At 44.3% G+C, this 26,192-nt stretch overlaps 1 protein-coding gene across 1 annotated transcript; it reads right to left on the bottom strand.

The window, feature by feature from the left end:
• Positions 1–737: 737 nt before the first annotated feature.
• LOC106496863 (myosin heavy chain, skeletal muscle, adult-like) lies at positions 738–17,142 on the bottom strand. Its single transcript, XM_067308339.1, has 38 exons — positions 16,936–17,142; positions 16,704–16,847; positions 16,454–16,610; positions 15,075–15,102; positions 14,856–14,976; positions 14,674–14,766; positions 14,480–14,543; positions 14,290–14,388; positions 14,080–14,183; positions 13,862–14,000; positions 13,008–13,126; positions 12,764–12,913; positions 12,237–12,407; positions 11,449–11,758; positions 11,234–11,304; positions 10,464–10,551; positions 10,257–10,374; positions 9,982–10,105; positions 9,760–9,896; positions 9,405–9,660; positions 7,587–7,829; positions 7,305–7,481; positions 7,074–7,219; positions 6,901–6,991; positions 6,423–6,812; positions 6,134–6,260; positions 5,837–5,955; positions 5,057–5,253; positions 4,362–4,545; positions 4,110–4,275; positions 3,814–3,938; positions 3,308–3,616; positions 3,006–3,209; positions 2,683–2,808; positions 2,419–2,589; positions 2,228–2,332; positions 1,993–2,088; positions 738–1,008 (listed from the first exon to the last, which is right to left on the bottom strand). The coding sequence occupies exons 1-38, from the start codon at positions 17,140–17,142 to the stop codon at positions 856–858; spliced, it is 5,829 nt and encodes a 1,942-aa protein (XP_067164440.1). The 3' UTR covers positions 738–855.
• Positions 17,143–26,192: the final 9,050 nt, after the last annotated feature.

The raw sequence follows: 26,192 nt of genomic DNA, 5'->3' as shown, positions 1-26,192 counted from the left end.
ATATGTCCGTTAGATTTCTTCTTTCCTCGTGCCTGAGGCAAGGCCACAAGCAGCCTGTTGAGTGAGAGGGGACAAGGCTGACCTTTGAGGTGATGTGTTGAGGAGGTGTGCTGGTGCTACGCAGTGTATGGGCCACGGGCCACGGAGGGGAGTCCTTCCAGCATGTGGCCCCATGCAGAGAAAGTACGAGCAGGTGGTGGCAGCAGCTGAGGGAATCTAGGGTAGGAAAGACTGCACAATTTAGGGGCACGATGGAAGTGTCATAACGGTGCTGTGTCTGCTGAAAATGGGCTCTCCTACGGAACTGTCTGTCCTTCACAATGCAAAACACCACAGCAGGTGATAATTTGCTCCGAGACGGATGTTTAGCATTTGTGATTGCCAAGATCACAAACAAGAGAGCACGAGAAAAGCACAAAGAGTCTGTGAGGGCAAGAGCAGTGCAAGGAGCTGCTGGAGACAGAAGGGAGCACAGGTAGGACTGTCTCTGCAGGGACTGCCAGCTTGTAAGTTTGCAGTTCCTCCTTCCAGAGCTTGCATTAGTTTCTCCCTTCCCCCAGCCAGGAAAAGTATGCAGTCACCTGTGGTTTTACCTGACTGGGCACTGAAAACTTGCGCAGCAATGCTGGTAGCTGATGGTCAGAGTTAAAGTTAACCATTCAGCAATATCCAAAGCTTAATGAGGGAGCCAGGGAGGAAGAAAAGAAGCCACTGCTCAGGGTGTGTATGCAAAGCAGTCTATGGTCTTTATTCTCTAGGCATTGAGGCGGTTACAAAGACTAGTTACAGAAGAGAGTGACAGAGAGGTTCACATTTTGTGCACCACCCACGTCACTTTGCTGCCTCCTGACATCCTCACTCTTCCTCTTCGATCTTCCTATGAAACTCCCGGCTCTTGGCTCGGAGCTTGTTGACCTGCGACTCTGCAATGTCAGCCCGCTCCTCGGCTTCCTCCAGCTCGTGCTGGATCTTGCGGAATTTGGAGAGGTTGACATTGGACAGCTCCTCCTGTAGGGGAGAGGGAGGTGGTGGTGGTGAAGAGCCCAGCGCAGGGGTTTCCAGTCCTCCTGCCACTGGGACTTGAGGGGCTGCGGCTGTTCCCTGGGGAGAAGGGGAAGGCCCAGAACCACCACTGCTTTCCCATAAGCCTCACACGGACCTCCTCATCCTCCCTTGTTTAGAAGATCCCTTCTAGACTGAGCAAAACAGGCTCTGAACACAGAACGGGATTAAGCCTGGATTTTTATCACCGTTCTGCTCTCTGGAAGCTGAGAAGGAAACAGTCTGGGTAGTGCTTTAACTGAAAAAAAGATTTGTTAGTTTGGCTAGTAAACATTTAACTAGTTCTCAGGTAAGTCCCTTGGGCCTTCTAAGTTGCTGAGGCCTGGTTAGGGATTTGTAAGAGATGGTGAGTCCGTGAGATCTCACCAATCGTCCCCTCAGCAGAGTGCAGTAACCCTTGTCTGTACTGGACTCTGCAGCAAAGAAGCCATGCTCAGAGATTCCTAAAATCAGAGGCTGCAGGATTTCCCTCAGTTCATCCCTGATGGCAGAATGCCCAGAAAAAGGCAAGGTCCCCTCACACAATTCTAATTTCAGGGCACAGTATGTCTTGGGAGTACACAGGAATCTTTCCTAGAGATACCTATGTGAAATTCAAGATGTTTTTGATGAAATTCAGGAGAACACCTTCTTTTAAAAACTACTTGATCTGTTGTACTCTGCGTATTATTAACTAAGAACTGTTTCTTACAAACTACACGGATCTTGTATACCTAAAAATTGTTATCTGCCTCTGGTCTTGCATTTGCCCTCTTCTTCTCTCTCTTGTTTGGTGCCCAAGTACCAGGGTGATTTATCAGCATGTCAAAGACGCTAAAGCCGTCCATTATGGCCCAATGGCAGTTCCCACGTTTCTCATAATCATCTCCTCAATGAGCATGCTACCCGCCTTGGAAAGTGACTCTTGCCACCACTCAGGGCAATACTTACAGCCTCTTCAGACTGTCTCTTGTAGGACTTCACTTTCATTTGCAGCTTGTCCACCAGGTCCTGGAGCCGGAGAATATTCTTCCGGTCTTCCTCAGACTAGTGCAGTTGGTAAGCAGGAAAGAGAGTGCATTGGTTTCCCCACACCAAAAATAGCATTTCCCCATGGCAATCACGTTAAAATGTTTTGGCTTCCTGGGAGAAGGCTGTGTCAGCACAAGAAGGCCTCCTGCCTTACCTGGTAGGTCAGCTCCTTCACCCTCCTCTCGTATTTGCGCACACCCTTCACAGCTTCAGCGCTGCGCTTCTGCTCAGCATCAACCTCCCCTTCCAGCTCCCGCACCTGCAATGAGAAGGCCATGCTTGGAGCTTCCCCAGTGGTGCCTCATGGCACGTGCTCCCTGATGCACAAACACCAGCCCTACACACCCTGGCCTCCAGCTTCTGGATTTGCTTCTTGCCTCCTTTCAGGGCCAGCTGCTCAGCCTCATCCAGGCGGAGCTGCAGGTCCTTCACTGTCTGGTCCAAGTTCTTCTTCATCCTCTCCAGGTGGGCGCTGGTGTCCTGCTCCTTCTTCAGCTCTTCTGCCATCATGGCTGCCTGGAGAGCAAAGGAACAGCACCAGTTTGCGGCAGGAGACATGTTGGGGCAGAATCCATCCACCATCAGTAATGCAAGGAGCCCGCAACTCACATCTGTGATGGCCTTCTTGGCTTTCTCTTCAGCATTGCGGGCTTCCTGGATCGTATCCTCCATTTCACTCTGGATTTGGGAAATGTCCGTTTCCAGCTTCTTCTTGGTGTTGATCAAGCTGGTGTTCTGGGCAAACAGAAATTGCATGATTTGTATTCCTAGGCCTGAAATACTCAACTCAAAGCAATGGGCCGTAAGCATGCCTTCCCTGTGGACAGCAGTATAGAGGCAACTCTAGACCATTGTCATGACCTATCCTCTGACACATAAGCAGTCCTCTGTGTTAAGTGCCTGCACAGCTGGTTTCCACACCAAGCCCTTACCTGGGTGTGGAGGAGCTGCACACGTTCCGTTGCATCCAGCAGCTCCTGCTCAGCCACTTTCCTCGACCGCTCCGTCTGCTCCAGGGCTGCCCGTAGCTCCTCAATTTCAGCCTGCAACAGGTTTGCTCTGCGCTCCACCATGGCCACCTGCTCCTTCAGGTCCTCCTGTGTCCTGAGAGCATCGTCCAGGTGTATCTGGGTATCCTGTAAAGGAGGCAGCAGAAATTACAAGGTGGCATAGTATTCTTGCCCTGAAGAAATGAGCTAAGCCATTCACTCAGTTCTCTCTCTGCTTAACGGACCTTCAGCACTGCCTGTGTGTTCCTCAGGTTCTTTTGGGCCTCTGCAGCCACGCGGTTGGCATGGCTCAGCTGGATCTCCATTTCATTCAGGTCTCCCTCCATCTTCTTCTTCAGCCTCAGCGCTTCATTCCTGCTCCTGATCTCTGCATCCAGGCTGCTCTGCAAGGACTCCACAACTCGCAGATGGTTTCTCTTCAGCTGGTCGATTTCCTCATCTTTTTCTGCTATCTTCCGGTCAATCTCAGACTTGACCTGGTTGAGCTCCAGCTGGAGGCGCAGGATCTTCCCCTCCTCATGTTCTAGGGAGGCCTGGACAAGTGGACGGGGAGAGTCATCACGTGACTAAATCTGCTGCTTACCTGCCAAGTACTCTCTTACACAGTATTTTAGGAAATCTGAGTTGGCTGTGCTCCACAGCCAGGGCAGAGGAGAACCACACATTTTGTAGCCACACGTCCCTGTTGCTCGTACTTTTAGTGTGGACACCAGTGACTACTGCCGTGTACCTCAGCTTCCTCCAGAGCAGCCTGGATTTCAGATTTCTCCTGCTCAATCTGCTTCTTCACTTTCTCCAGCTCATGAATGGCCTTTCCTCCCTCTGCAATCTGCTCCGTCAGGTCAGCAATCTCCTCTGTAGGGACAGGGACAAATGGCAGGGTCAGGCCCTGAGCAGCAGCAGAAACGTCCTGCCACAGGAAGGTGACACGCACCCTTGCAGCACTGCGGGCAAAGACCCATTTGGTGGGGTGGCTAGAGAAGCTTGCAAGAAAGGCCTGTGAGGAGCAGAGTGCCCGGGACTTACGCTGCAAGTTCTTGTTCTCCCGCTTCAGCGTCTCCAGGTGGTCCAAGGACTCCTCGTAGGCATTCTTCATCTTAAACAGCTCCGTGCTGAGAGAGCGAGACTCCTTCTGGGAGGCTTCCAGCTCAGCCTGCGTTTCCTCATACTTCTGCTTCCACTCTGCCAGGATCTGAAGAGCAACAGGGCCTGAGTACGGATGTGGCAACCATAAGGGGATGCTCTGTCCCCACAGCACAAGGCTGGAGCCCAGGTTACCTTGTCGAAATTCTTCTGCTTCTTGTCCAGAGCTGCGCAGGCAGCATTCGACCTTTCCACATCAATCATCAGGTCCTCCACTTCATTCTGCAGCCGCTGCTTTGTCTTTTCCAGGGAAGCACATTTGGCATTCACAGCTTCAACGTGTTCCTCCGCTTCCTGCAGACGCTGCGCCAGCTTCTTCCTAGGAGGTGGTAAATACAGCTCCCAGTGAGGAAGCAAAGTGGAGCAGCTTTTCTGCAGCCAGGGTGCTTTTCACAATGGCATGCGTAGCCACTTTGCAGTATTTGGTCCCATGCACACACAGGGTAGAGCCTGCCCCAGCAAGTCATTTTGTTCCCTTTTCCTTTCTCCTGGCGCTAGCAATCCCTCTGCTCTCTGCACACCCCATACATTGCCTCTCTCTTGCTTTCTTTGTCATGTGGCCTATTTGCCTTTGTCTTTTCATAACCACACCCTCTATAGCACACACTCTCCTCTACCCATCACCCCTCCCCAGCCTAGTCTTGGCTTCTTTCTGTCACTCTCTCAATGGTCTTTTCAAATTTCCCTTACTAGTGTCTGCCAGCCTTCTCCACCTTCCCCATGTACTTGGCCTCCCTGCACGCCACAGTGCGGGGCCTCATTTCTGCCATTCAAAGTCCCTTCTGTACTTTCAGTCTCCTCTGGCTTCTTCGCACCCCACTGCCACGTACTTGGCCTCCTCCAGTTCCTCCGTGCGCTGAATGGCGTCCGTCTCATATTTGGTTCTCCACTGGGCCACTTCACTGTTGGCCTTGGACAGGGCGCGCTGCAGCTCACCCTTGGCTTCCTGCTCTTCTTCATACTGCTCCCGGAGCAAGTCACAGTCATGGCGAGCGGATTGCAAGGCGTGGGCCAGGGCGTTCTTGGCCTGCGGAGACAATTGGTTTGAGACAATGAATAGCATGTGAGACCCTGGAAAGGTATCACAGAGAAAATCACAGAAAACCTTTTGAATCAGAAATGTAAATGCAGCCCTTGGGGGTAGGGTAAATTAAATATATATTCTGAGAAGTTTCTTATCAATTCTTTTGCCAGAATCTAGAATGTTACCCAGCAGAGATCACTGATAAACTCTAAATGACAAATGTACAGCTGCCTATTGATGAATCCTTTCTAAATGTCTTCTAACGTATTAGCTTCTGCTAGAGAAGTGTAGGAGGAGAAACTCTTCCTTAGTTTTTCGTGATATATCTCAATCATTTCTTATACAGTATCATTAATCTGAGAAAAGCCCTGTAGATGCCCTTCCCTGCCACAGTATCCAGGTTAGAGGTGATGACATCCTGACCTTTCTTCCCGTATTAAATAGAGATGTGGCAAAACTGTCCACCTACATTGGAATTTCCAAAATTAAAATTATATGGCTAAGACATTCTGATTGTACATGAGCTTAAGAAACATTCCAAAAAAAAAGGATCTGGATCCAAAATCGAGACCCTTATAGGAAGTACCTTTATTTCTTCCTCAAGGTGTCTCTTTAGTTCTTCAATCTGTTGAGTAAATGCTTGTTTGCCTCTGGATAACTGGGATATCAAGGCATCTTTTTCTTCCACCTGACGTGAATATTCACCTGAGAAATATTGCAGATAGACTATAATGTAACCAACAATATTGAAACAATGTGTCTACAATGCACTTCAGACCACTACACAGAGAACAGGCCAATTTCAGTAAAAAACCACTGTGGTTTTTTTTGGTCATCATGTTCAGGTTTTTCCCATTACACACAAGGCATGAAGGTGTCTCACCTGCTTCTGTCTGCAGACGAGCTCTTTGTGTATTGAGGTCATTGATCATGCGCTGATTCTGCTCCTCCTTTGACTTGATCTCACTCAGCTGGTCTTCCAGAGTGCGGCACATCTTCTCCAGATTTGCCTAGGTATCAAAAAGATGAAAGGAAAAAGGGCTATCACTAAATTCTAGCTTGCTGTTCTTCTAATGAAAAATAATAATACCATAGTGTAATAACTAATTGTAATCAGAAGGTTCTGAAAATGTACTGCATTATAGGCCTGTAAGCTTACAGAAATTCTGTACCTTGGCTTTGGAGATGGACTCCATGTTACTGGCCAAGTCGTCAATCTCCATCTTCAGCTCACTCTTCTCCTTCTCCAGCTTCTGCTTGACGCGCTGAAGGTTGTCGATTTGCTCCCCAAGCTCAGCCGTGCTGTCCGCATGCTTCTTCCGCAGGGCGGCAGCTGTGGCTTCATGCTGCAGAGTGGCCTCCTCGAGGTCCCGGCGCATCTTCTGAAATTCTGCCTCACGCTTCTTGTTCATATCGATCTGAGCTGCCGTAGCTCCCCCTGCTTCTTCCAGGCGCTCACTGATCTCCTCTAGCTCCCTGGAGAGGTCAGCCCGATGCTTCTCTGCTTTGGCCCGAGAGGTCCGCTCGGCCTCGATTTCCTCCTCCAGTTCCTCAATACGGGCCTGGGGAACATTAGGCACCATTCACACCCACGCCCTGCTCCTACCTGACCTCTGTCGGCATGAAAGAAGGGACGGAACAAAGACTCACCTGCAGCTCCTTGATCTTCTTCTGTAATTGCATGCCCAGGGCTTGCTCATCCTCGATCTTGCTCTGGATCTGGCTGATTTCAAAGTCTTTCCTTTGCGCAAAACAGTGTTAGAGCCCAAAGAAAAACAAGTGTGAACATGCATAGCATAAAGGTGCCCCGCAACCACACTTACTTCTTCAGTTTCTCATCCAGCTGCTGCTTATCATTTTCCAAATCCATTATGGTATCATGAGCCAGCTTCAGGTCACCCTCAAGTTTCCTCTTGGCTCTCTCAAGGTCCATACGCAGTTTCTTCTCTTGCTCCAGGGACCCTTCAAGCTAAACAGAACAAGGCCATGAATGCTCTGCCAGCCAGGTCTACCTCCACAACTGTCCAATCCTTCTTCTGTGTGCGTGTGCTTACATCGTCCACTTGCTGCTCCAGCTTGGTTTTAGCTTTGGTCAGCGTATTGACTTTGTCCTCTTCTGCCTGCAGGTCATCCAGTGTCTGCTGGTGGGCCTCTTGGAGGGCTTTCTTCTCTTTTGTCAGCTTTACGATGGTTTCATCCAGGGCTGCCATCTCCTCAGTGAGGTTTTTCACCTGTGAGAAGGGAGCAAGTGTAGATAAAAAATATTGTTTAAAACTTTATAGTGTAAAAACACTGAGTTCTTTTCTGGCATGAGAGTGACATCTGGTGCATTATACCTTGTTTTCAGTGGCATGTTTTTCCTTCTCGACTTTGGCCAGTGTTAATTCCAGATCATCAATATCTTTCTTCAGTTCTGAGCATTCGTCCTCCAGTTTCCTCTTCTTGGCTGTGAGTTCAGCATTGATCTCCTCCTCGTCCTCCGCCCTTTCAGTCACTTCCTTAACTTTGGCTTCCAGCTGGATTTTGGTTTTGATCAGCTGATCACATCTTTCCTCAGCATCAGCCAAGCTATCTGCTTCCTGGCAGGGAGACACAGATTTTTTGGGGCTATAATGTTTTGAAGTATTATACATAGGCATGTGTTAAAATGAAGGATGAAATTGGCCTTCACTCAAACAACTCAAAAATCTTGACAGGTTTTTGTCTTGGAAGGGTTATACAGCTTGTCAGCTGGAAAAAAACATTAATTCCTAAATTTTCAAAAAATGTCTCACAAAAGTGTCAGCTGTGAGAATATCTCATTTACTCACAGGCACTATGGAATAATGACCACTTCTATTACTAAATTTTATCTGGAGAAAAAGCTTGTAGGATTTTTTCTTCACAGACAGTATTTAATAGCCTCTCTTTTGTAACTGACTCATGCTGAACCCAATATTATGTGGGGAGTAAAGGCTTTGCTAGTCTGAAGATAATGTTGCTGAAAACAGATGACTATTTATTCTCTACATTGTTGCATGTGCAAATGGCTTCTTGCTCTTGAAAATTGGCTACCTCTGTATCATCTTTCCATACTGTGTCTTGAGTAGTATATGCTGGTTTCAGCTGGTCACTGCACCCTCTTAATCTTTGGTGTTTTTTTGGATATCATAAATATGTTTTGTCCCAAATGAGTTTGAAAGCAAAATATCTTGTAAGAAAATCCAACGGTATATTTATTTTTCTGTGTATACCAAGGAAAGCAATTAATATAGGTTTCCCATTATCACAGAATCACAGAATGGTTGAGTTTGGAAGGGACCTCTGGAGATCATCTAGTCCAACTCCCCTGCTCAAGCAGAGTCACCTAGAGCACATTGCACAGGACCTTATCCATACGACTCCACAGCCTCCCTGGGCAACCTGTCCCAGTGCTCAGTCACCCTCACAGTAAAGAAGTTTTTCCTCATCTTCAGATGGAACCTCCTGTGTTTCAGTTTGTGCCCATTGCCTCTCTAAATGAGTGTGCCTGCATGAGATTTGGATATCCGAACTCCCATTAATCAGTGCTTACCTAGTCAATACAATCAGTGGACATTATCGAGATTCACCTAACTCTGAATAGACACTTGGAGCTCAAGGGCATTGTCTAAATGTTGCCTGTAATTTTGAGATGCTAAATGGCATTGGAGACATACACACAGGGCTGGCACTTGTGTCATGAGACATGCTGGGCATCTGTGCCTTCCTGGATTAGTAGCTGCAGGAGGACAGCTGAGGTACCCTGCGTCATAAGAAATGGCAGTAGGCTTTTTATGCAGGTAACTGAATTAAGATAGAGTGGTCAACTGAATCACTGTCCCCACTTCATAAACTGTATTTACTTTGCAGTGACTATAATGGTACCTTATACTGTAAGCTCACATGGACACATGTACATGTAGGCACTAAGAGTAAGGCTTAAAAGTCATTCTCAAGTTGAACCCCACTTTGCAATGGTGACACTGAGGGCCCAAAGCAGGTGGCCTGAATTTTACTTGTAGTCACATATAATTCAGCTTAGAGTATTTTGCAAGGCAGGTTAGGGTGCAGTTTGAGAGTTCTCTTCTAAGAAAGAAGAGTTAGATCTTATTCACTCATTTTCCCCTATAAAAAAATAAACTCATGATACTCACAGCTTGCACTTGGAGCTGCAGGTCATTTTTCTCTTGCACCAGCTTCACCATTTTCTCCTCCAGCTCCTTCCTCTTTGCCTCAGACTTTGCTAGCTCCTCCTTGGTTTTCTCAAACTCTTCCTTCATGTTGGCCATCTCCTTCTCGGATTCTGCACTCTTCAGCAAGGGCTTGATTTTGAAGAACAGCTTCATCCAGGGCCAGTGCTTGACGTTCATGAATGCACGAACATTGTACTGGATGCAGAAGATGGACTCCCTGAAACATAATTAGAATGTACATTGAATATTTTGGGTGTGAATGGTGTAGACACTTTCTCCAAAGTCCAGGTATTATTTGCATTTGAGAAATGTCTACCTCCTCTCCACCATTCTCTGGTACTCCACTCTCATCAGGAAGCCCCTGCACCTGGCCTGTGTGCGAGTGATGAGCTGTGCCAGCTTCTCATCTCTCATCTCCTCCAGGAGTCCCAGCAGCCCAGCTTTGAAGAACACCTTGAGAAAGGGAATATTGCAGCACATCACTGTCAGGTGGTGCAAAGTACAGACCCACAGTACGTGAGTCAAGGAGTGATTGTACCTTGGTGTGACCAAATTTGTACTGGGTGTGGTCCACGTCAATGGAGCCAAGGAGCTTCTCAGAAGCCTTCTTGCTGTCAATGAACTGTCCCTCTGGGATAGCACTTGCATTAAGCACCTTGTACCTGTGAAAAGAGAAGGAGGAAGATATGGCTGTTCTTCCCAGCCAGGGCATGGTGGCTTACTGTCTATTCTTGGCAACAGAGCCCAGTCGGACTGAACCTACAAGGTACTTGACATTGGTTGTAATGATGCCAAAAGGTGGAGCTCTCTTACCTCTGTTTAAAGTCTGCGTAGAGGACTCTGCTGGGGAATCCTTTCCTGCAGATTCTGATCCCTTCCAGCACTCCATTGCACCGCAGCTGGTGCAGCACCAGTTCATGCTCCATAGCACCTAACAATTCAGAGCACAATGAATACCATAATTTCTAGCACAGAGGGGACTAGCTGTATCACAGGAAGATCTCTTCTTGAGCTTCTTACCAGGTGTTTTTGTTTCATTTGGGATGATGCAACGGACAAAATGGGGGTGAGTGCTCCGTAGGTTGGTCATCAGCTTGTTTAAATTCTCCTTAAGGGACCAGTAAGTAATGTGAGTTTTTTTATGTGCGCTTCTTGATGCATCAAGCCCATTGCAATGAGTTAACCACTTATCAAAATTAGCTAGATTTCAGAACAGGTAGGTAAAGGCACACAAACCAAAGGCTACTTCTGCTTGTATACACTGAACATCATTATTAAAGACTGAAATATTCTGTTGTTGATCCAGTGGGAACTGTAATGAACAATTCCACATTTTCATGGAAAATAATTAGCTTTCAGGTTTTCTAAATTCCACCTACTAAAGTCAATCTATTTGTTTAAAAATCAGGGCTTTTTCTTTTCAATAAAATAAATGTCTTCTTAAAGAAAATGTTTATGGATACACTCAATTCCCCAAAATATTAATGTCAGGGGAATGCATGAATGCTAAAATTACAGCACAGTTATAGCAAAGACTTAGGAACATAAAGATCTGAATACTATCCTCCACAAACAAAATTCTAGGATTAGATTTCTCGTGATATTTGAAGCCTGAACCCTTATTTCTGAACAGTATATATTATCAATATTGAAACTCTTCTTGAAAAGCATGACATAGGATTTCCAGGGAATTTCACCACTGTTACATTAAATGTAAAGATGGTCCTTTCCTATTTTAAATTAGTTTACTCACTTTCTTCATATTACAAAGAGTTAATACAGTACTGTACCCGGAAAAGAGCTGAGACAGTCTGGAAAGAAGAACCCTTCTTCTTGCCACCCTTTTTGCCACCACCAGCCTCTGCAAATGGAAGAAAAGTAAAACAATATTAAAATGTTGATGTTGCATACAGAACAACAAACAACTTTAAATGTTCTGTGTTTCCTGTTTTCATGCCCCTTCAACACTGAGCCTCCCAGAAAATATGGAATTTACAGAGCTGACCTGCTTCTGCTCCACCGTAAGTGGCAAAGAGTAAGGCCAGTGTCTTCACGGATGATTTCTGGTACAGCCCAATGACAGTTTCATTCAGCGGGTCCTTGTTCTTCTCAAGCCAACCAGAGATGTTGTAGTCCACCGTGCCAGCATAGTGCACCAGGGAGAAGTGGGCCTCAGCCTTGCCTTTGGCAGGCTTGGGCTTCTGGAAGTTGCTGGACTTGCCCAGATGCTGGTCATAGAGCTTGTTCTTGAAAGAGGTGTCAGTTGCCTTGGGGAACATGCACTCCTCTTCTAGGATGGAGAAGATGCCCATGGGCTGGACGACAAGACAATACAACAGACAACAGGAAAAAACAGATTAGAAATCATGCATCCTTTGGTGTGAAAGAGGCTGCATACAAGACAGGAAACTACAAAACAAATCAGAAGAGAATGTTATTTCTCTGCATTTCTGGAAAACAAGTGAGAAAATTAACTGGGACATTTTCAGCATTGGTGTTTCATTTTAACTTATATAAATGCCTTTACTGCTGGGAACATGACAAATTCTTAACTGCTAGGAGCTAGCAGAATATGACCGTCTTTTCATGAAAGTTTATTTTGTACACTTGAACTGCATACTTTCACCTAAAGTCCTGTATTCCAAGTCTGATCTCTAGAACCACTTCCATCCTATTGCCGTTTTCACAAGGCATGCACTTGAAAGAGACAGCATATTCTCCCACGCTTCTTAAGTGTGTCCCTCAGCAGCTATGGAATATCCAACAATTAATACACTTGAACAGAAAGGATACCTTCTCAATAAGCTCAATGCAGGCAGCCAGGTCCATCCCAAAGTCAATGAATGTCCATTCAATTCCCTCTTTCTTGTACTCCTCCTGCTCCAGCACAAACATGTGGTGGTTGAAGAACTGTTGCAGTTTCTCATTTGTGAAGTTGATGCAGAGCTGCTCGAAGCTATTGAACTGCCAAGCATAAAAAGAGATGCAAAGTTCTCAGGTGCAGCAATAACTGAATGAAATTTTCCTGTACTATCCTAATTCTTCCTGAGTGACAGTTTAAATATAAGGCCTCTTCCTTCATGTTTCTCAATGCTCTTTCATTGGGATAGGTCTTGTATTTTGAAAAGAAGGAAGATTTCAAATTCAGTGTAATTATAATATATAATATTATTCTTTGTTGTGGGAGAAATGAAAGGCAATCCCAAAACCCTGCATGTAAGTGTACAATGATACTAACTCCTCATAAAAATATGTTTCAAAATTCCCTTTATTCCTAATCATCCTTCTAAGAAACTGCTAGAAAAAACTCTGTTCCTTACATCAAAGATCTCAAAGCCAGCAATGTCCAGAACACCAATGAAGTACTGTCTGGGTTGTTTGGTATCCAGCTGTTGGTTGATGCGAACAACCATCCACAAGAACATCTTCTCATAGACAGCCTTTGCTAGCGCACCCACTGAATTCTGAACCTAAAGCAAGAGTCTGGATTTACCAAACAGAGCAGAGGCAAATCACAGGGACCTTAATTCAAGACATAGTTGCAGGTTACCACACGTTTCTTACTTGTTGCACAGTTTGACCCTTGGTCACATATTCATTCCCAACCTTGACTCGGGGATAACATAGGGCTTTGAGCAGATCAGCCGAGTTTAGACCCATCAGATAGGCAGCCTTGTCAGCAACTAAGCACCGAGAGAGTGAGAGAAGAACTAAATGTTGGACCATGCCTAAAGTTTGGTCCTTGAGGGACTGTGTCAAAAGTAACTGCAGTTACAGAATTGCAAAAAAACATATAAATCCAAACTACAAAGCAAAAATCTCTGTTCTCCTTAGAATCCAGAGTCTACAACGCTTTCTGAGCATTAGTTTCTACACTTGTTCTTCAAGAGAAGAACATTTCATCCATTTTCAGGCATGACTCTGGTACTTCCCATCTTCTGCCCAGTCCCTTAGCATGAGGAGCCCTCACTCAGAAACCTGGAGACATAAGGGTTCTAGCTCCTGTTCAGCTGAGAGGAATCAAATACACATCTCACATCAGATTTCCCCAGACAACCAACAGAGATGAGAGTGAATGAGAACACAGTCTCCCCATCCCATTAGAGCACAACACAGTATTACTATTCCACAGTACAGCAAAGATTACAAGGTGTATTCCAATCTAAGTATGCCTAAGCATATTACAGGAAGTGGCATCTGTGGCTCCTGCCTTCTTGGCAGTGTATGCAATAACTTTTATTTATTAAGTACCAGGATAAAATGCAGGTGTCATTAGATGAGATAGGTGCTTCAACTGTTATATAAAAATTGAACTTTTCTTTTATGCTATTTAGTATTTAAAGGCTGAAATCTGCCTAACGCCTTCTTTTGGCAACAAAGATGTTATCTTTTGAAGTATTTCCTAAGTAAGATAATACCTTCTGTGCCATCAGGCTCCGCCTGCTCCTCTCGTTGTTTCTGCTTGAACTTCAAGTTCCCATAGTGCATGACAGCCCCCGTCAGCTTGTAAATGGCCGTCTTTTCATCAGCAGTGAAGCCCAGGATGTCAATGGCACTCTGCAACAGAAACACTAAAGTCAGTATAGTAAAAACATAAAGACGGGTATAGTAGGAACTTTTTTGGTGTGCTACTTACATCTGTAGCCATCAACTCCTCCTGGTCATCAATGCTGGGAACAGTGATCTCACCTTGACTCACAAAGTGGTAGTCATATGGGTTGGTGGTAATGAGGAGCATGTCTGAACACAAGAATAGGTGGGAAAGAGGCTTAGTTTTGTCAACTAGGTAGTAGAGTGAGCTGTTGCTCAGTGATCTTCCTCCAAAAAAGTTAATGAGCCTTCCTACCAATTAGCTCTGGCTTCTTGTTGGACATGATCTGATAAAATATGTGGTAGCTTCTTTCCGCCTTGAGCTGGAAAGTGACTCTGGACTTCTCCAGCAGATCTGGCAAGGAAGAGAGAAAGAGTTACACCCAAGACAGTGCACAGAGCAGGAAGGCAGGAAGGAAGGTGCTGAGAGGAGGAAGGTCTCTTACATGTTTCAATGTCAGCAGAAGCCAGTTTCCCTGTGGCCCCAAAGTGGATTCTGATGAATTTGCCCTGTCAAGGGAAAAAAGAAGCATTTCAGCCTAGCTGCATTCCATTGCCGTCTCCTTCAGTGCGAACAGCACGAGGCCCATCATTGCTCTTGGAAGGAGAGGGAGAGATTTTGGCCAAAGCAACAACTTACAAAGCGTGAGGAGTTGTCATTCCTCACGGTCTTGGCATTTCCAAAGGCCTCCAGCAGGGGGTTGGCGCTGATGATTTGATCCTCAAGCGTTCCCTACAACATGACAAGTATTGTTAAGTTACAGTGTTTAATCCATGCGGCAATTGCGGGCCAAGAGCTCAGTCCGTCCCCCCCTACCTCACCTGCATTTTGCCTCCCTGCTGTGGCTGCTCCTCCTTCTTCTTATCCCCGCTAGCTGCAATTGTTGCAAAGTACTGGATGACACGCTTTGTGTTCACAGTCTTCCCTGCACCGGATTCTCCGCTGGGAAGGCAGAGAGAGAAGCAGAGGACGCATGGTCAGGCAGCAGGTCCCCTGGCACAGAGCAGCCCAGCAGGAACCCGAGCAGGCAATGTACGTACGTGATTAGGATTGACTGATTCTCGCGATCTGTGAAAGACAGAAACAAAGGGATAATATGTAATGTTCATGAATACAAAGAAGTCAGACACTGTGAGAGAAATATGAACAGAGGCTTCCAGAAGGGGCATGGACAGAAGGCAGTGAAAAGCCCTGGGAATTCCGATAGGTACTTTTGATGTTCCTAGCAGTGCAACAGGTAATATCAGCTGGATCAACAGAGGCATCACTTCAGAGTAGATTTCATATTTATATGCCCATCAGGATATTCTCATTTTCTTTTGTTTTTTGACAGAATCTAAATTCTTTTACAGCTAAAATTTTCCAGAGTAATATGAAAATTTGGAGATCTCATCAACAACAGAAATCTCTAACCAACCTCTTTCACTATTTTTCATCTTTTTTGACCCTTACATATATGGAAATTACATATTTCTGAGATGACAGACAATTTTAATTTTTCTTTCTTCTTTTCTAAATCTATTTGCCACTTTGTAAAAATAGTAGGTAAAAAGAAAATCTAAAATCCTGTGCATCATTGACTTTAATGCATTCACTGGGAAAAGAAAATAGGTGAGGGATGGAAGAGGATCAAGCAAAAAGAATATTTTAAAAGCCATTCAATTTCAAAACTAGAAGTTTTTTTTATTTTTTCATGACACTATATTTCTATCAAACAAAATAGATTACTATTATAGATTTTTATAATAGATTACTAAAATAGATTTATTTCTTTGAGGTTTTCTTTTCAGTATAATATACAATTGATTTAAGGTTACAAAGATCAATGTAATCATTAAAGTGTGCGTGTACTTTAGATCATCCAGTCATCTTTTCTGTCATGAATTTCCATTTTCATAATAAAGTGAAGCTTATCTACCTTTTCAATTCAGAAAACTCTGAATTGAATTTAACAAGTAAAACTCTGTTTTACTAGTTAGCACTGATGCTTGCAAATTTGAGTTGACTGTAGAACCAGTATAGAACCACTGAAATGGCATCATATGCTTTTTTTTTTTAATACCTTATTTCTAAGGTATATGCGATATTATTACAAATAGTAGGTTATTGATTAAGACACCTAAATCCCTGTGTCCACATGTAAGATCCCATTACAGTCGGTGGAGCCTAGACCAGACACAAGGTGTCTTCTTTCCTCTAAATTTACTCTAGATTCCACAGATGACATTGACAAGCTCTTTATTGATTATAATGAGAGCGCAGACACAGCTCACACAGACCCCTACCTTTAAGTGCATTAATCTTGCATTAATTTCACCCACAGTGTTTTAAAAATGCTACATTGTATTTCCAGAAAGAACTCTACATTTCCCTTTACAGAGAGCATATTGCAAAAGCAATTCAGAGACCAAGCACTCACCAGTTAACATGAACTGATAGGCATTGTCAGAAATGGAGAAGATGTGGGGAGGGGCCTCCTGGCGCTTTTTGCCTCGGTAGGCCAACACCACCTCCGGGTTGTACACCGGCAGCCACTTGTAGGGGTTGACAGTGACACAGAAGAGACCCGAGTAGGTCTGTAAGGACAGGAGACAGCAAGTTGGCTTCCACTTGGCTTAGCGTAGCAGTTCTTCCTAGCTAGTCGCAGGAGGACTGCATCTGGTACTTACATAGATCATCCAGGCTGCATAACGCTCTTTGAGGTTATACAGCACAGCGGGTTCATGGAGGTGGGTCATCATGGCCATGTCCTCGATTTTGTCATACTTGGGAGGGTTCATGGAGAAGACTTGATCTTCCTTCACAGTCAGAGTCTGACAAGGAAATGAGAGGTCCATGCATGTCAGCTAAGAGCTCACAGTGAGAATTAAATGCTGCTCTGAAGCCTTGCATTTTACTCACTTCTCCTGCTTCAGTCTTGACAGTGACCTTCCCTCCTTCCCTGCTCTGGATTGTCCCTTTCACAAAGGATTCCTTAGGATGAGTCACAAAGACTGATGATTTGGCATCAAAAGGCTTGTTCTGAGCCTCGATTCTCTCCTTTTCTGACTTTCGGAGGTAGGGAGCTGCCTCCCCAAAGACAGCCATCTCAGCATCTGCAGAGGCCATGGTTGCACTTTACTGAAGGTACCTAAACAAATACTCTGGTGAGGAAAAAAAAGTTATGCATCACTATCTATGTCAGTGAGCAAACTCCTCTTCAGCTAAGAAATTGCCAGCTACCCTTCCAAAAGAGCTCTCAAAAGCAGCCACTGAAATCCAGTTTGATTTTAACTTCTACGTACCTAAGTCCACTTGAGAGTAAGACTTAGACTTCTAAAACACTTAGGCCTTGTAACAGTGCATAAAACATCTTCTAAATATTGACTACAGTTTGGCATCTTGCCTTGACAAATTCTAACCAGTTTTGACGTCTTCACATAAATGAATCTACAGCCAGAGAAAAATCACTCTCTGTTCTGGTCCTCAGTTATTACTTACGAATCTTCAAAAGAGCACTTCCTTGTTAAGAATGTTACCTTCTGTGCTATAAATGAAAACTGACTTCATTTTTTAGTTCTTCCCTATTTTCAACAAGCTAGCTTAAGCAGCAATGGGCAGAAATAAAAGATTTATGAAGATAATTCATTCAATTGTACAAAAATCCTGCCTTAGACAGTCTCTGCATGTACTCTAGGAGTGAATTAGCTGGGATCTTACCTTTTCAGACACCAGAGAATGGCTTGTATCCTGGAAACTGGCAAACCCTGTAAAATAATAATTGCAGTTGTTTCTTATTGCTGCACAGAATTTCAGAGACAAATTATAGATTGAAGATACAGACATGTGTTGAAATTATACTGAAAATCTTCATTTACATGTGCAAATCCCCCACAGAAATGATTGCCAGAGGCAGGGGGAATGGAGTGGGAAATGCGGTATGAGATGGCATTGCCCCCTTTCTTTACACTCACAAAAACCTTATGCTTACCTTGAAATCTTCCGTGGGACAGGCCAGACTTACCCCTGCGGGATTTTATAGTGTCTCGTCTGCAGATGCTGCAGATGCTCCCCCTTTCTTCGGTCGAAACATTTTGGCAAACGGTCTTTGGCAAAGCATTGTCTGGCAAACTGAACTAAGAGCATAATTGTCATTTGATTTGACTGATATAATTAGAACATTTTTATGTCTTACTGACTGTATGAATACATCTCCTATAAATAATTTGTCAAGAGTGTTAAGGAGAGAATGTAGACTACTCAAGGCACTTAGAGAACTTGGATGCAGGAGTTATGGTTCTTATTGCTGGCTTTCTCAGTGACTTGCAGCCCATGGCAGTATGTTCTTAGTATGTTTATATCACAGCTCTTCCAGTCATGGAGTGAGGATGATAACATTTCTACGATGCTTTAGGAACTGAAGCCTTGAGAGTAACAGCAAAAATAAGTCAAAAAACAGTAAATAGTTGTTAAGTGCCCATTTGCAGTGCCATTTTCTTAAAAACTGAAAGGCAAAATGCATTAAAGCCCAACTTTCTGTATAGGACAGTCTTGATACTTGAGAGGGTTCAAAATACAGTGAGTTGGAAGCCTGAAGCCATGCGGTTGGTCCAAGTAATGGGAGACTCTAGTTCTGAAAAGGAGCTCTTGAATGGATTCCTGAGCTGACTTTTGAAGTATCAAATTAAAATATATTCTTGTGCATGCATACACAATACATACTTGTGTGTATATTTCCTAAAAGCACGATTCCCCAAGAAATTCTGCTTTCTCACTGTTTGCTGTCTCTTTTACCTTATGCCTGCATTTGACCTATGCATTCTCTTATTATTGTTGACATATATAAGCAGTCCCGTGTCAAACCAGAAATTCCAGAGGCCCCCCCATAACCTTTCCCTACATACAGCTCCCCAAAACAACACCCCCCCACCCAGCCATACCTGTAGACACCATCAGACATATATCAGCATACAGTTCCAGATACTCTGCATTCTGATAAATCCTTAGCCCAGCACTGCCATCCCATCAAAAATTTCTTGCATACTCACATAGTCAAACAGTTCCAGAAAAACCTAGCAACACAATTCTGCCTATACCAGACCATTAGAGGTAGCAGGCCACCTTGTGCCATGCTGACAGCATGGGAAAGGGGGATTTGCTGGAAGTCCAGGAGAGTAACTGTTTTAGGAAAAGAGCATCATCACTTAAACTGCTTAGAATCTTTCAAATCTAAACACATTCTTTTCCTGGTCATTAACATTTCAGTCATTTAAATATCTCAGTGAATAACACAAGGACAAGGATTGAAAAACAATATCTGGGACCCAGTGTAATATCCAGCAACAGACAAAGCACTGTGCTGTAGGAGTCCCTTACAAAGAGGGCTTTGGCACTGCCACACCCATGTTTTGGGCTTCTGGGCCTGAGAATAGAATCCAAACCCAGAGCTCACTGCTCTGGCATTGGGACAGTTAGATATCTCAGAAGGCTTATCTAAACATTTTTCACCCTGGTTAAGAAGGAGAGAAGAGCCAGTCATTACCAGAGGACCAGAGTGGTACTTTGAATTCCTGTATAGTGGACTTATAATAATGTGGAGGGCATTTAACATCTGATTTGATCACTCAGCCTTCAAAAAATTATTCTTCATCTAGGACTAGAGGTCTGCCTAATTTCATTGTATGTTCAGCTGCCACATCTACGGCTATCACTGTCAGATTCTGGGAGAAAAATGAGGAGTCTGATTAGCGGGAACATATACTGACAACGGTCTTGTCTTCCTTTTTGGCTGAATAGCAGATTCACACCAGACTGTGCTCAAAAGAGATTGAAGTTGTGAAGCTGAATTCCTCCTAGCTCTTGCCATCTCTAGCACTGAATGAGTTAACATTTCTCCATGTTCTTGATGGTCAAGGAATTTATCAGTAGGGTCCCTCAAGTTCCCTGCCCTCAGGCCCTCCTCCAGGTGTCTTCTCATTTCTTATCAACCAGGCCCTCAGGACAGCAACACTAACCACAATTAAAAGAGGAAAACCAGACCGCTAGAGCATTTAAAGAGTAAATGCAACACCAATAGGAGACCACAACTATCCTGTATAGAATGGGCAAATGTTACATTGGGTTGTGGTGCCAAAACTATATTTGTAGACACTGACAGTGAGTGCTTCATGAAACCATAGTTAGGGATTAGAAGGAAGGAAAAACAATCTTGACTTGCGTAGTGCAAAATACAGCTGTGGACATGGTTCAAAGCAGAGCTGTTTAAGAACTGCTCTGTGGCAATATTTGTGATATAATTAGATGTAACACCTTTGCAGAATCAACAATAACCAAAAAATTCCAATACAGTTGTGCTTATAAAGCACATGGCAATAAAGAATCTAAGGCAGGCAGTTAAGTTTTAGTATTTGCAAGTAGACTGAAGACGACTTAATGGTACCATAGTGGAAGTGCAGAGCAAAGGCCTGCTAATTATCAGGAGAGACCTGAGAAAGAGCAAAATCAATCTGGTGCGGCTAAACATCAAGTTAAAGAAGGCTACTAAAGCAAAAAGTGTTCCTTTAAAAAGCTAAAGTTTTGTTCAAATGAAGAAAATAGAAAGGATGATAAATTTTGACAAGTTAGATAAAACCAGAATTATTGTACAATTTTCAAGAGGCATATAAACTTAATTCAATCCTTTTTTAAACACATCAGGAGCAAGAAGCCTTCCAGAGAAGTTATTTAGCCAATAGATGAACAGGATGTGAATGCAGCCTTTAGAGAAAAAGAGGTCATAGTAAAAAAAAACTTTTTTTTTTTTTCTGATCACAAGAGGATGACTTGGGTAGTTCACACGCTAGAATCTTTCTTTATGAAGGACCAAAGTGCCAGTAAAAGAGGTTATGGAACAAATAAACAATATGAGAACTAGCAAATTGGCAGAACTTGTGCCACGGATACACAGAAATGTAGGTTGGAAGGGATCTCTGGAGGTGTCTATCCATCCTTTTGTTTGAAACAGATCTGCCACTAGCAGAAGCTGTAGCTTGGTCTAGTTGAATGTTGGAAACCTCCAGGGTTGGAAATCCCACAGCCTCTTTGGGTAACCTGTGCCAGGTCTGCACTACCTTCCTGGTGAAGAAATTTTTCCTAACGTCTAGCCTGAAGCCCCAAGCAGCAGTCTGTGGCTCTTACCTCTTACTGTATTGTCAGCCATTACTGAGCAGACCATCCTGGTCACCTTCCATTGGACCCTCTTCCATTTCTCCACATCCCTCTTGAGCTAGGGGGAGCCAAACAAGGCACAGTATTTCAGTAGTAGCCTTGTAAGTGCCAAATAAAGGGGATAATAGCTTTCTGTGACCTTCTGACCACACTTTTCCTCACATAGCCTAGTACTCTGTTTTCTTTACATTGAGAGCAGATTCTTAACTCCTATACATCTGGGCATCCACCATAACCAAGCAGATTCTTAACTCCTATTTATCTGGGCATTCACCATAACCCTGAAGTCCTTTTTAGCAAGGCTACTCTCAGCCAGTCAGTTCCCAGCTCACATAACACGGTGTCATTCTTCCCTGGGTGCAAACTTTGCACTTCTTATTAAACTTCATAGGGTTTCTGTTGGTACAGTCTTCAGGTTTATCAACATCACTTTGTCATTTGTCATGTCATCTGCTCTGTCTAAAACAATGTCATCCACAAATCTGATAATATATTTCTGTGATCATCCAAGTCACTGATGAACAATGTGGGCTGTGTTATCAGCCCTCAGGTAGTCCACTCATTACTGGCCATCAGCCAGTTGCCTAGACATTTATTACAATCCTTTAAGCCTGGTACTCCAGTGAATTTTCAGCCCAGCTCATCGACTGTTCATCCAGCTCATACTTCTTCCATTTTCAAATGAGAACACTGTGAAAGTCAGTGTCAAGAGCTTTGCTGATCAAGGTATGGTATGTCTACCAATATGTCCCTTGTCTGTATGGCCAGTCACTTCATCACAGAGAGCAAGCAGGTCACTCTAGCATGCTTTCCTGTGGGAAGTTAATGTTGGTTGTTCTCAGTTACCTTCTTATCCTTCACATGCTTAGAGATAGATGCCAGAAGGATGTATTCCATGATCCAAGGACCAAAGTGAGAATGACCAGCTTACTGTTTCCCTGATCATCTTTCTTGCTTTTTTAAAGATGGCCATAATATTAGTCTTCTTCAAATCATAAGGTACCTTTCCTGTGTGTCACAATTTTTCATAGATGATAAACATTGGCCTTGCAATTACATTGGCCAACTCCTTCAGCATCCTTTGATGAATCCCATCCAGCCCCATGGATATGAATACATCCAACTTCTCTTAGTAATTCCGCCTTCAATAAGTGGTAGTCTAGGACATCCCCACTGTTGGTTACCCCTTTCCTTCTCATACTGTTTAGGAACATGCAGATGTCTGGGAAAAGGCTTTGCCTGTGAAGACTGATGCAGAAAAGGTACTGCATATTTAAGTCCTTTCTGTATCATCTCTCACTAGGTTGTCTCCCACATTCATTGCCAGACCCGCGTTTTCCCTGAACTTCTTTTGGCATCATACCTGCAGAATTTTTATGTTTGATGTCTCTAAGTACCCAAATAATCTTTTTACACTCCTATTTTATTGCCAGTCCTTGTCTCCACCTCTTGTATAATTCGTGTTTTAGTTCATCAAGAAGCTACCTGCTTAGCTAAGCTGAAATTCCCCATCTTCCTGCAGAACAGGATGGTTTGTTCCTGATGTCTTATTAAGTTTTCTTTAAACACTCAGCATATATTCTGAGCAGCCTTCTCTTTCATGGCTGCTTCCCAGAGTGTTCTAACTAGCAATTCCCCGCATATGATGAATTCTGGTCTTCTGAAGACCAGAGTTCTAATTTTGCTGCTTACCTTCTCAGCTTTCTGCTAGGGCCTTATCTCAATCATCACGTGGTTGCTGCAGCCCAAGCTGCACTCTGGGATCATATTTACCACCAGTTCATCCCTAGTCCCAGAACTGAGCATTGCCCTTCATTGATCCTCCAGCATTTACATGAAGATATTGTCACTAGCACAGTCCAAGAACTTCCTGTATTGACTGCCCAGTGCTTTGCTCTCCCAACAGATGTCTGGACAGCTGAAATTCACCCTACGGGAGAGGAGACTTCAGTGAGTTTCTTGTAGAAATCCTGCTCCACTACCTTGCTTTGGTCAGGTGGTCTATAACAAACCCCATTACAACACCCCTCATTTTCCTCCACTATCTGGCAGGCATGTCTCCAATTTCATGGTGGAGCTCTGCAGGATCAAGGAGCACCTTAACATAGAACACAAACGCCCTTCCTCATCTTTCCTGCCTCTCCTTCCTAAACAGCCTGTACACTTCCATGACCATGTTCCAATAGTGCCTGCTATCCACCATATCTCCATGATTCTGAGCATGTTCGCTGTCTCCCTTGCAAAATTCCTACATTTGCAGCTATTCCTCTATCACTTCTGGTCTTAAGTCCTCTTTCCATCACGAAGGCAATTTCACATTCTCTTCATCATGTTAGCAGTCTGGTTGTAAAGACTTCATGAAGATGTCCAAAGTTCTAGAGAAACTCAAGGATGGAATGATAAGATTCTAACCATGGTGCGGAAACTCTTACTTAAAAATCCTCTGGATATCACAGGACTGCCAGGTGACTAATGCAATCCCATGATAAAAGAGCTTATGGGGAAATCAAGGAAAATCAGTAAGGGCAAATCAGTAGAAACTACAATATAGAACAGAATTAATGGGCACAGAAAAAAGTGATATATAAGGGAAGGTCCTTTGTGTGTGTTTTTAAAGGGAAGTTATGCCTCACAAACCTGCTGGATTCTCTGAAGGTGAGGTCAAGCATGTAGGTAGGGGGATCTAACTGTTAAGACTGCATCTACACTGCTAAATATATCTACTCCAGAATGCAATCCTTGATACCAGGGAGAGTAGTACAGGATATCTTGCATCCACTACTCAGCGCTTGTGACTAATAGAACTGTCTGGCTGTGTCAGCACTGCATACCATTTGGCTTGGATGTCTTCTTTTTAGCAAAAGCCTACCTTCCCTTTCCCATCAACAAACAAACTATAAACTGGTAGTTTCTCCTGTGAAGTTTTTAAAAGGTGATATTAAAAGATGGTATGCATGTCACAGGCATCTGTGTGCATGTTCACAACAAACTGTGCATTAACTCTCTGTGCAATTTTGAAAGGGAAAAGCCCTTATCCTTTGGTTCAGATTTGGAGAGATTAGAAAATGAGAAGGGAACAGTGAGAAAATAGATGGAAAAAGACTGGGAGGGTAACATGGGAAGTTCAGTACTTCTGTGCAGGAGAAAACGAGAAAAAAACTATGCTTTGTTACCATTACCTCCAGTTGTTCATTTTGAAAAATAATAGCTATATTAATTCAGGTTTGCAGGTGAACTGTCTTGGAAAATTTCCTTCCACAGATAAAAAAATCCTGCAAAAGAAACTGGGGTGTTTAGTCATATGGACACTCAGATAGCCATCTGGTAAAAGGCTCTGGGCTAAACAGCATCTACTTTGGATTTATTTTAATTCATGAAGTTAATACATCTCATGCAGATGATAAACTTCTGTGACGAAGGCCTACTGGGCCTTCCAGCTTCTTTCAAAAAAGAACTCTGTAATCTGAAAGAGTGAACCCAAACTCCAGGTTTAGCTCCCTAGTTCTCAGTGAGTTATGCCACAGGAAACTCTTTTTCCCAGTTCCTCTGTCCACACATGGTGCTGCCAAGAAGGTGCCTGTCCTTGGGAAGGGAGGGATCTGCTGAAAGAGGCAACAGCGCCCAGATGCAAAACATAGAGCCAAATGGATCCTGTCAGCCATCAACCTTCTGCCAATCCTGTTTCCGTCCCCACAGGGCTGGACTCCACTGGCACTGGGCTGGACACCATTGGCACCAGAACCAAACCACAGCACAGCCAGAAGAGAAGAGGTGGAATGAGAGCATCCCCTGGATACAGACTGTCCCGCCCAGCAATGCAATGTGGGCAAGGCACAGGAGTGCTGGCATTCCCCCGGAGGAGAGGGGATTCAGGCATGCTGAAAATAGACCCTGCCCCACTTTCTGCCAGCCCGTACCATGGGACTTCCCTTCCCCTGTGTTCTGCAACCATGGGACAGATGAGGAGAGAGAGAGATGCTCTCGAGCACAGCCTAAGTGTGATGGTGGAGCGCTGCCAAAGACTCTGAGTTTGAGAGTGAGAACCTCGCTCTCATCTCTGCTTCTTTGAGCTGAACATCAGCTTTGTAGTCTGTCAAACTGGAAGGAAATTTCACAGCCCATAACCTCCATGCCATTCTCATGCGACTACTTGCAGGCCTCCTGCTTAGGCCCTCTGCCCCTCCGACCCCAGAACTCCTGGCCAACTCCAACACAGGAAAGGAAGAGTGACTGCAAGGCACCTTGATGCAGCTCAAAGCCACTTGTCTGGTTTTCTGCCTGACAGAAGCAACTAACGTGAACAGAGTTGGACCATAGGGGAATCAGCCAGGAAAGTTCAGGAAGGTATCTTCTTGGGGGTCAGTGTACATGGTGTAAGATCGTACGCTTGGCAGCCAGTGAATTCCAGGACTGAAAAGTAGCTGTTAGTGAGCTCCCAGCTAAGCCTCCGAAAGAGCACAGCAGTGAAAGCATCAGGGTCACCATCAGGCAGCCTGTTAATTTCACAGTACCACTGGGTACCTGCGCCACTCCCATTAGATTCCTTTAACCATGCAGCTTTCTCAGAGCAGCTGCACCATGGACTCCAGAGGTATTTTGCAGAGATGTATTCAACTCAGCTAGACATAAACACATTGGACAGGAAAAGAGGACATCTCTGGGCATGGGTTCTCCCCACCAAATGGAGGATGCCTTCCAAAGCCTAAGTGCTTTCCTGCTTTGCACTGAGAGACACCAGGCTCTCCCAAACTCTTTCAGGCAGCTCTTCCTGAGGATCGACAGGTATGGTATTAATATGGTATTAATATTAATAGGGTATTAATCTTTTGCCTGGCTGCACAGCAGGAGAGAATTCATTCACACCAGCTACGAGCAGGAGATCTCAAGATGAGCCTGGTCTCACTCCGCCCCTTCAAGGGCATGTCCTCAGTGGTTCCCACTGGCAGGAGGCTTGGCAAGTTTTGCTCTTTTCC

This window comes from Apteryx mantelli, chromosome 19, assembly GCF_036417845.1.
Source record: "Apteryx mantelli isolate bAptMan1 chromosome 19, bAptMan1.hap1, whole genome shotgun sequence".
Taxonomy (NCBI): Eukaryota; Metazoa; Chordata; class Aves; order Apterygiformes; family Apterygidae; genus Apteryx; species Apteryx mantelli.
The sequence above is the reverse complement of the archived record's forward strand: the minus strand, read 5'-3'. Positions and strand labels throughout refer to the sequence as shown.